At 53.2% G+C, this 9666-nt stretch overlaps 1 protein-coding gene across 4 annotated transcripts; it reads right to left on the bottom strand.

Annotated features, from left to right (window-relative positions):
- Positions 1-750: 750 nt before the first annotated feature.
- Positions 751-9300, bottom strand: C32H19orf47 (chromosome 32 C19orf47 homolog). 4 transcript variants are annotated; one of them, XM_062598221.1, is made up of 10 exons: positions 9254-9300; positions 8457-8530; positions 7667-7754; positions 6884-6998; positions 6435-6516; positions 5979-6113; positions 5419-5565; positions 4790-4860; positions 3110-3526; positions 751-2539 (listed from the first exon to the last, which is right to left on the bottom strand). In XM_062598221.1, the coding sequence occupies exons 2-10, from the start codon at positions 8476-8478 to the stop codon at positions 2522-2524; spliced, it is 1095 nt and encodes a 364-aa protein (XP_062454205.1). In that variant the 5' UTR covers positions 8479-8530; positions 9254-9300; the 3' UTR covers positions 751-2521. The 4 variants fall into 4 exon arrangements, with proteins under 4 accessions (XP_062454205.1, XP_062454204.1, XP_062454202.1 ...); XM_062598220.1 differs by having other exon boundaries at positions 751-1624; XM_062598218.1 differs by having other exon boundaries at positions 751-3526.
- Between the last annotated feature and the right edge of the window lie 366 nt (positions 9301-9666).

The raw sequence follows: 9666 nt of genomic DNA, 5'->3' as shown, positions 1-9666 counted from the left end.
TGCGCACGCGCCCCCCGCCGGCGGCCGTGGGCAGCGCGCCTGCGCCGGGCAGGGCCGCGCGTGGCCCGCGACGCGCGCGCGCGCCGCTCGCCCTTGAGTCGACCACGTCCGCACCGTGGGCGGTGCAGGCCACGCCCACTTCCGGCCCACCTCATTTGCATACATTTGCATGGCGCCCATCGCACAGATCCGGCCGTGCCCGACCGAGGAGGGCGGGGGGGGGCAGAGCGGAGGCGCTTGAGGGCCCCAACCTGCCCCACGCACGCGCCCCCCGGCTCCGCAGCCCGGGCCCAGGCGTCCTGGCGTGCAGCGAGCTGCGGCGGCCTCAGCTGTCCCGCGCCGTCCCCCGCGGCGGCGGCCGCCGGATGGCTCAAGGAGTCCCGGACCACGAGCCGCCACGCGGGTTCCTGGCCCGAGAGGCGTCAAAGCACCGGGCGGGATGAGCCCAGGGCGGCGGCCCCGTGTTTTACTGCAAATTCACTCCGAATCCGTGTGCCGCAGGGACATCGCACGAGCCGCTGCCACCTCCCCGCCGCCAGGTGCAAATTTCATTCTTCAGGAAAAAAAACCTCTTGTTCAGGAATCTGAGAAACTAAAGAACATTCCCCCCCCCCCCCCCGGAAAACCTTCAAAAATACATCACACCGAGCTTCCTGTTTCGTCATTTGAGGGAAAGTCATCGTTTCACGGGACCCCCTTCCCCTCATCGAACCCACCGAGGAGCAGCCAATAAATCGCTAGACAAAATCATTTTTCTTAGGTGTTTCTTCCTCTAACCAACACACATTCAAACACTCGTGAATTAACAAATATTAAAATCTAGGAACCGTGTTAAATACCTTTAACAATGCTGTTTTACAAAGAAGGTTGACACACTTCAAACAAAAATGCCCAAACAGGCAGTCATATGAAACCGGGTTATAAAATCAAAAAAGCTAAAGGTGATGCAATAAACCCACAGCAAACAAAACCAAACAAGAATTAGCAACCTACTTAAGAGGTTTACACTCAAAAGACGTTAAACCTCATTTTTTGTGTTAATAAATATGCTGATAAAATAAGAAAAGCCAGGAACATAACCAGTGTTTTTTCTGCAGTAGAAAGTGAGACCTTAAACCACACAGTTGCAGCCCAGGCTCATACAGCCTTGGCAGAGCCAAGTGCCCCCAGGGTTTGCCCACAACGCAGAAGATATTACAGAGAAACCTGGCAAAGGTGACCGAGAACTGCTCGTGCTGGGCCCCTTCTGCAGAAAGGCTTTTACCTGAGCATCTGAAAGAGAGATCTAAAAAGGAGAAAAGAGAGGCACATCCCGCGCCCAGAGGCTGCACAGGGCCGGTGTCACGCCTGGTGCTTAACGGCACTTACAAGTCACTGAACAGGAGTGCACTGAAGACACAGGCCTTAGCCGAGACCTCCACGCTGTGAAATCACCAGCTCAGAGGTCTTTAGTTCTTGTTTTTATTTTCCCTGTGTGGGCAGAGGAAAGTCCCTCTTGCAAAGAGGACACCAACAGCCGAGCACACCGACTGCTCTGCGGCTCTCGAGGGCGTCCTCCACGCACAGCGTGCCAGTCCCGTCCCCCTCGCACGATGACACCCACAGACTAGGGAAAACAAGCCTTCTGGAGAGGGAAAAAAAAAACACAACACAAAAAAACAAAGGGCATTCAGAACAGGAGCGGAGAGTGGAAGAAGCTCCGGCTAAACGCAGAAACGATGGCGCCAGCGCAGCCGGACGCGCGCGTCCCCTCGGAGCCTCGGCACCTGCCCCGCGGAGGTTCAGCAGGCGTGCACAGCACACACAGTGTGCGTATCGTCACGCCGTGGAGGACCTCGACCTATGCTCCTAGAGATGGTTTGCAATACAAGCAGAGCGCTTTACTGTAAAGTTATGCCTTCTGCTGTAAGAAATTCCATCTTCCTCAGACCTGGCCCCCACAGGACACAGCAGTTCCTGCCGCTCTCAGTAGAAAGCTAATGTTGGAGAACATTGCATTACTTTAAACATTTAAAGAAAACGCTCATGGAAGACCACACAAAATGCTCCTTTCCCCTTCCATCCATCAAAAAGTTTTTCTGGAACTGGCCATAAAACCAGGCAGCCGGGATATGCAGTTCTTAGCACATGTATGGTAGACCTGGGAACTGCCTAACAAAAATGAGGATCAGTGTTGCTGCAGCTGTGTTTCCATACAACAAACTTGCGGGAAACCATTTTGGTAACAGTCATAAACCCAAGGATTTTTAGTTTCCAAGTGGGAAGAGGCAGGTGAGACCAAGCCAGTGCAGGTGCTAGAAATGCAAGCACAGAAGTATGGGTAGCAGCAGTGAAGAAATCTAACATGTCTCTCAGATAAACACAACTCTTGAATTTTGAACAACCAAACAAATACCTAAGCAGTTTTCTGAAGCCTTTGTATTTTGGTTTTAGAGGCTTCTCTGAAACCCTCAAAATCAAGAGTCCCAACACCAGGCCCCAAATCCGCAATATCCCTTTACAGTCCTCCGGGTCCTACTTCCTAGATACAGGAGAGAACCTGCAGAGGATAAAAACAAGCTCTCAGTGAACTGGTGAGGGTATGAGATCAACAGCCTTGGAATTTGCAACACTCTGCTCATCCAGAGAGTCCGAGCTGCCGTGCTGTGCCCTGACTTGGCCTCGCGCCCGCTGCTGGCACAGAGGATCAAAGAGAACCGTTAGCCTGGTGGGGAGGGGTTGGTGCTGGCAGAGAACATCTGGCAGACACAAGAACCCCAGCTCATTGCACACAGAGGCAGCCAAATTCGCAGGAAGTCTTTTTGCTTCCTTTGCATTTAATGGTAAGGGATTAGCCAGGATCAGAACAAAACTGAGACAAGAAACCCTGACCTCTGCTACAAAGGAGAAAAACGGGAGTAACAGTGGACATCCATCAGCAGGGCACTGGATGTGTGTAAAGCGATAACAACATGTGAAAAACAGAGTGATTCAAGCACTAGCCACCGGAGAGAACAGCCTGCAATACCCTGTCCATGTGTCAGTCTGCCTTCTTTCCCAGTCTTTTAAAAACACTAACAGTCCCTGTATTGTCCATCTGAGCACTAGGGGTTTCGCTGGTGCTGCTTACCTTTGCGCTCCCCCAAGTCCTCTTTATAGTGACCCTGAACTCAGGCTCCGTTTTACTCTTCGTGCTAGTAATGCTGCTGTCCTGGGCCTCAGCTGGCAAAGAGGCTTTGCCCAGTCTCTGGATGACACTGACTTTGGATGCTGCCGGCTCCAGCTTGCCTTCTTTTGCTGCTAGGCGGATACTGGTGGCGCTCCTGTTGCCAAGCCGCCGGATGGCAGTGGCAGCTGGTTTGGCCTCTGAGCTAGTGGCTTTTGCTTTGATGGTCACTACTGGCTTGGCACTTCCCTTGTGCGTGGGCTTGGAGAGCTTCTTCAGGACTCCGGCATACTGCAGGACGGAGCAGTCGTCATCGCTCTCCACTGCTTTGTCCTCATCCACCTCCAACGTGTCACCCAGTCGGCTGAACACCCCTGTGGGCTGGGAAGCAACAAAGGGATCGTCAGCGTCACTGGAAATTGGGACAAAGAGAAGGGCAGGAGCAGAAGACTGGGGTTTGCCAATGGAACGGGCAGACGTGGGAGCAGGACACGAACATCCAAGGTCCTTCTCCCAGCTTTGTTGTTTTTGGTGGTTTGAATTATCTTCCACTTCCCTTTACTCCTCACTTCCCCTGCTGTGTAAAGGCAATCGGGAACCTAATCTCACTTGCAAAGTGTTTTGAGACCAGCTGAAGAAAACTGCTGCCTGAGCAACAGGGATTACTCCTTTAAAATAACGTTTCCTCACACTTTTATTTAGCGGTTGACTTTGCAAGATGTAGCAAAGTACACCACCAAACCTCCTTACTGCGCTTTTTGCCTTCAGAAAAGGGAACAATATATCATATCCCATACTTAAGGTATCGGAACAGAAGCACAGACGGGGAAATGATTTGCTGAAGTCATCCAGGGATCAAGAGCCACCAATGGAACTCAAGCTTCCTCCATTCCAGACCAGCTCTTTCCCACAGCACCTCACCATCGTTTTCAGTTTTCTCTAGGTTTGAAGTGATTTTTCTGTGAGACGTACTAAGTTCTCAGTCCCCAAGACTCCATTCATCTTCCTTCAAACAGGCAGAAAAAAGGCAACCCCAGGACGATCTTCCTGAACACCTGTTCCTAGCACTGCTCTCCGCCCCATCAGGCCAGTCCTTCTAATTCAATACCCTCTGGTCAGATCACTGAACAAATGATGATAATTATATCCATTAATTCAGCAATTTGAACATCAGCAACTGCAACTCAGGTCCGGTCTACTTAGCAAGGCCACTACACTGGCAGCCTGATTTTCTGCACACGAGCCTGAGGCACAGGGTGTTTTTTTGCTGGGCTCACAAGTCCATTGGGTCTGGCTGATAAGGACCTTCAGCCTTTCAGGAGTATGAGACTGCCAACCCTGAACAAGTCTAGGGAAGGGGACCCTCACATCTGAATTCCACGGCACTGGGATAAGGGAGCTCTGCCAATACAGCACAGCTGCAGTGAATGACGGCACGGCCCTTATCCAGCACTCAGCACCCAAACGTGGGACACATCAGCTGTGACACAAAGCTTCGTGCTATGTCACGAGGCTGAGTGATGTCTCCCTTCCACCCTAGTCCCAACAGCTTCAGCGGGCTGAGCAGCACCGTGCTGCACGTGCCCACCAAACCATCAGCAACAGCCGAGTCGCAGCTGAAGGCAGAAAGAGCACTTTGCTCACCTTGCCTCCCGTAGTCGTGTCGGCTTTTGTCTCAGCTCCCAGACGATCAAACACGGATGTCCTCTGGAGGCCTATCATTTTCAAGAAAGCAATTTGAGACTTCCCTAGAAAAGGAAGCTAGAGGAGGTTGTACAAAAGCTACACAGGGTAATGCGGCCAATATCAGGGGCTTGCAGGACCGTATTGAAAAGGTGTGGTCAGAGCACCCAGCAGAACTGAACAATCGCCACTGTAATGCTGAATAAGTCTCAATGGAGGGCTGATGCTGTTCGTCCACCCAAACCTGGCTATCTGTCCTTGGCTCTTTTTCATAAGTAACCCTTAGAGATGACGGGAACTTGTATTGATCATAGTGACTTAACGCATGTTCAAAATAATACAACCTCTACTCAACAACTATCTGGATTCAAAAATCCCAATGCAGTCAAACTTCAGCACCTAGTTTGTAATGCTAGGCTAGGTCATGGAATGAGAAAGCAGGTGAGGGAACTATGGCTCATCCTGTCTTCCCTAGTGACAGTCAGAACGGCAGGTTTCTGGAATAGCCTTCCAAAAGAGACAAGATCACAAACATCCACTGGCAGCTGGTTTTGGAAAAGCTCAGCACACTATGAACACATTGCTGGTACCTTTGGCTGCCTGCTGCTCCAGGATTTTCTTCGTCCTAGGAGTGGTGCCCTTTGGCATGTTGATGATGTACTTCCCCTCCATTTCTGCTGTAACTCGGCGGCGCTTCACCGGCACCGTTGGACTCTCGTCCACTGCGTCACACAAACCTCAAAGGCCAAAGACAGACAGAGCTGACACCAACTGCTATTAGCTTTGAGGTGGCAATTCTCATCACTCCAAGAATCGCATGCGAGAAGGGCTTTACGCTGCTGAGGGGGCAGCACTAGGGTGCTGCCCTGGGCTTGAGAAAACTCTGCTACTGACTGCTCTGATGATAACAGCTACCCTGCAACACCAGGGCTCTTCAGGCTTCCCCCTTCACTTTGAACTACTTATGAGCGCAAACAAGAGAAGAGGAATCAGATCATGACAACGCAGCTAGATCCAGGCTGAAAAGCAGCAGCTATTAAATGCTCACAGCAAAATTTCAATTCAAAGTAAAAGGAAAAAGCAAGAGCTGCCCTATGCAGCATGGCAAATGTTTCCCACCATTTCTGCTGGGAAACATTCCCATCCATACCTGCTTTTGTATTTTTTGCAGCAAGTTTGTTGGAAACAGTGACAGAGATTTTGGCTGTGCTGGTATCAGGCCTTCGGACAGGGGTAGCAGGTGGTGAGTCTCTGCTCAAGCTGTTAGCAATCATACGGGTAGCAGCTGAAGGGCAAGGACAGGGAGTTGAGGAAGATCAGGATGTACCGTGTACCAGGCCCACAGATACGTTAACAGCAGGGCTCTTGTTCCTCCTACCGGTGTCTTAAACCTACAGTGGCTATGATCAGTGCAACAGGGAGAGAGCATCCATCTGTCAGGTAAATAAACCAGTCGGCTCCTCCCTGAGCAATGCTCTGATCCCACGGAAGGCAGCCATCAACTACACCGAGCTACGTGTAAAATAATTCACCCAGTTTGTATGTATCGGGCAATGGATTTCACTCCCCAGAAAACCTCTGTGCTCTCCGGCCAGCCCGCACTCACCGCTGTTGGCGTTCCGGCGCAGTTCGGCCTGCACGCTCGGTGGGCTCGGGCATATCGATTCGGTAGCTGCCTTGCACATTTCCTACAGAAAACACCACGGATTCCTCCTTAAGCAGGAAAAAGCAAGGATCCTCATTGCTGTTGGCAGCATACAGGCAAAACTGAAGCAAAGTAAGCTGGGTAGGCTCAGTTAAAAGCCACTGTGGCTGCTGATGAGGATGGTTCTCCACCACAGTGCACCACGAGACTCTGATACCATCTCCACACTTAGAGTAAACATCCCGCCATCCGTCTGTCCACCAAAAAGGCAACTTTAACTTATTTTTTGGCCCACAAGCAATCTGTTCTCTCTATCACACTCCAAAGCTTCTCCTCCCAGGAAGGGAGTGGTACTACCCAAACAAATACAAGTGAGTCACAGGCTAGTGCTGCCTGAGAGAACACCGTACCTGTCTGTAAACAACTTTGGCATGTTTGAGGATAGCAATGATGTCCCCCACTATCGTAATGCCCAGCTCATTCATGATCTCTTTGTTCAGGTCCATCAGCATGTTCTTCTGGATTCTGCAAAGAACAAATAACGTAGCAAGTGGCTCAGCAGCAGGGGACAATTCCCTGCACATACTCTAATTCTCTACATTATAGGAGCTCAAATTAATTAAGCCTCAAGCAAGCTGTAGGATCATATCCCCAGCCTGGGATAGAATGCAGTAGCTGATACAGAAAGAAACAGTGCTGATAATGAAAAAAAAACTTGGACCAGATTCATAATTAACCTAAATAATGAAGCAGACTGGAAAGAGGCCAGGATGCCTGGGTTAACCCTCTCCCACCCCTCATCATGGGATCCATAATAGCCAAAAAGTCCAGGAATCTGAGTGCTGGAACTCATGAGCTAGAAGTACTGCGCGTCGCTTCGCTGCCTGATCAGTGAATGCTGCCAAGGGACTGGCAAAAGCATGCCATAGCTTCCCAGTGCGAATCCGTCACTGAAAAGAGGCTGTAACCTACATGAGGCGGCGGGATCAGGGCCTGCATCCCTACAGACCAATTTAAATTAGTGCAGCAACAGGCAGAGAGAGCCTCTGTGCTGGCAGGCTCGTCTCCCCCACTGCAGAGGAACCTCTGGCTCTGCAGAGGGACACGCAGGGCCTCGGTTCACTCTGGTGAGAACATCCTGTTCTTTACTATTCCCAAAGCAATGAGAAAGCATTGCCTGTTCGTGATCTCACCTGTTATCTACAAACATAACTGCATAGTTGACAGCAGGGCCTGGAGGAATCCCAGCTTCCTTAAAAAACTGAATCCATTCTGATGTAGCTGAAAAATGCAACAGACAAAGAAAAAAGCATGAGGATGTCAAGAGCAGCCTGCTGCAAAGCCCTCTAAAGGGGCACAGGTTTGGCACGGGCTGGCCGCCCTGGACAGACCCCTCCTGCCCAGGTACAGGCGGGCAGGGCTGCTTTCTCAGCCACTTGGGACACAGGCAGGAAAAAAGACTCCGCCAGAGCAGCACTGGATTTCTGGCTGGTGAGGCCAGGCTGCAGCACCAGCAACGTGCAAGAGCAGAAAGAAATTCAAAGCACAAACTCTGTACAACGCAGCCCAGTTTTCAGGAGATCCACAGCGGACCCTGAGCACGTGGAGGGCCTGCGATGCAGTCACAGCTTTATTTGTGGATTTCCCAGGCTTTGGGAATTTCAGTTATGCTCATCATATTTTCCTGGTGTCCTTTTTTTGTGGTTTGGCGCACACGTGGCTCGAAGCTCATTCCAAACTTTTGCAGCTGCTGTCACACATCTATGACAAGGCTGATTAACCCGATCGCTTGGGCGCCCAGAGCAAAACTGCTGCTATGATCGCGGGCGAGTAGGGGGAGGGGGATCATCTTACAGACAAAAACCTGCTCTTTGAGTGTCTTTAAACCATTGTTCTCATTTTACTAGCGCTTCCACTAACGTGTAAAAGGGGCAGGGCAGTGTCACATTCACAGAGACTAAGATATCGCCCCTTCAGACTTACCCATTGTAACTGACACCATCATGGAAAATCCAGAAAGACCCGCACAAGGTCTAAGTCTCACTGCTGAAAAAAGCCTGCAATGAAGCGACACGTTACGAAGACGACTACGCTTTAGGCGTGACGTCGGCGAAACGCCGGTCCCGGGCTTCCCGCAGCAAGAACAGCCCGTCGGGAAGTCCGAGGGCGGCACAACCGCTCCGAGGGGGTAACGGCAGCCACCGCTCGCCTGCTCCCCTCCCCGTTCGATCGCTGCCGCTCACGGGGCACTATGGCTTCTCCAGGTCTCATGGTGACTGACTTGTGACAGCCCCCTGCCCCCGCCCCCACTGCGACTCCCCACCCCGCTTCGCTGCCTCACCTCCCTCCTCTACCTCTGCTGCCCCCCTCCTGCCCCACAGCACCTCCTCTGCTGCCCGCCTCCTGCCCCTTACTCCTCCCTTCCTCATATTATGTCCTTCTGCCCCACACCCCTCCCCTTCCTGCCCCCTCCTCCTGCCCCAAATCCCTCCTTCTGCCCCACACCCCTCCCCTTCCTGCCCCCTCCTCCTGCCCCAAATCCCTCCTTCTGCCCCACACCCCTCCCCCTCCTGCCCCTTCCTCCTGCCCCAAATCCCTCCTTCTGCCCCACACCCCTCCCCTTACTGCCTCCTCCTTCTGCCCCACACCCCTCCTCCTGCCCCACACCCCTCCCCTCCCCTTACTGCCCCCTCCTCCTGCCCCACACCCCTCCCCTCCCCTTGCTGCCCCCTTTCCCTGCCCCATATCTCTCCTCTCCCCTTGCTGCCCCCCCAAGTCACCTCTCGGCTCCCGCCGCACCCCATCCCCGCGCCTCCAGCCCGTGGGGCAGGCCCAACCGGAACAGATTAGCCACGAAGTTCCGGAAGTGACCTCGCCGCCCGGCCCAGTCCGCCGCCTGCCTCGCGCCGGCACGGAGGCCCCTCTAGGCGGCCGAGTGGAGCGAGTGGAAAGGGCGGGAGAACCATAGAGCGCCGGCGGACCGCGCGCGCCCCCGCTGGCGGTTCCGGAAACAGCCCCCCCCCCCCCCCCCCCCCCCCCCCCGGAGCGCGTCGCTGGCCCGAGCCGCGGCCCTGAACGCAGCGCTGAGCCCGGCTCTCACCGCGGCCCCGGGCCTGGGCTGGGCGAAGGGGAAGCGCCACGGGAGCATCGCGTGAGGAGGCGGCTCCTGAGCGCGGCCCTGGCCCGAGCGCGG

The sequence above is a fragment of the Rhea pennata genome, chromosome 32, assembly GCF_028389875.1.
Source record: "Rhea pennata isolate bPtePen1 chromosome 32, bPtePen1.pri, whole genome shotgun sequence".
Lineage (NCBI taxonomy): Eukaryota > Metazoa > Chordata > Aves > Rheiformes > Rheidae > Rhea > Rhea pennata.
This window is presented reverse-complemented; position numbering and strand designations above follow the sequence as displayed.

Bases quoted from the DNA above. Each gene is read 5' to 3' on its own strand.
- C32H19orf47 (XM_062598218.1), bottom strand. From the start codon at position 8,478: ATGATGGTGTCAGTTACAATGG. The intron at 5,566-5,978 runs GTATGGATGGGA...TTGGCCTTTGAG, and splicing joins TGCAAAAAATACAAAAGCAG to GTTTGTGTGACGCAGTGGAC. The intron at 3,527-4,789 runs GTGAGCAAAGTG...GTTGCTTCCCAG, and splicing joins ACACGACTACGGGAGGCAAG to CCCACAGGGGTGTTCAGCCG.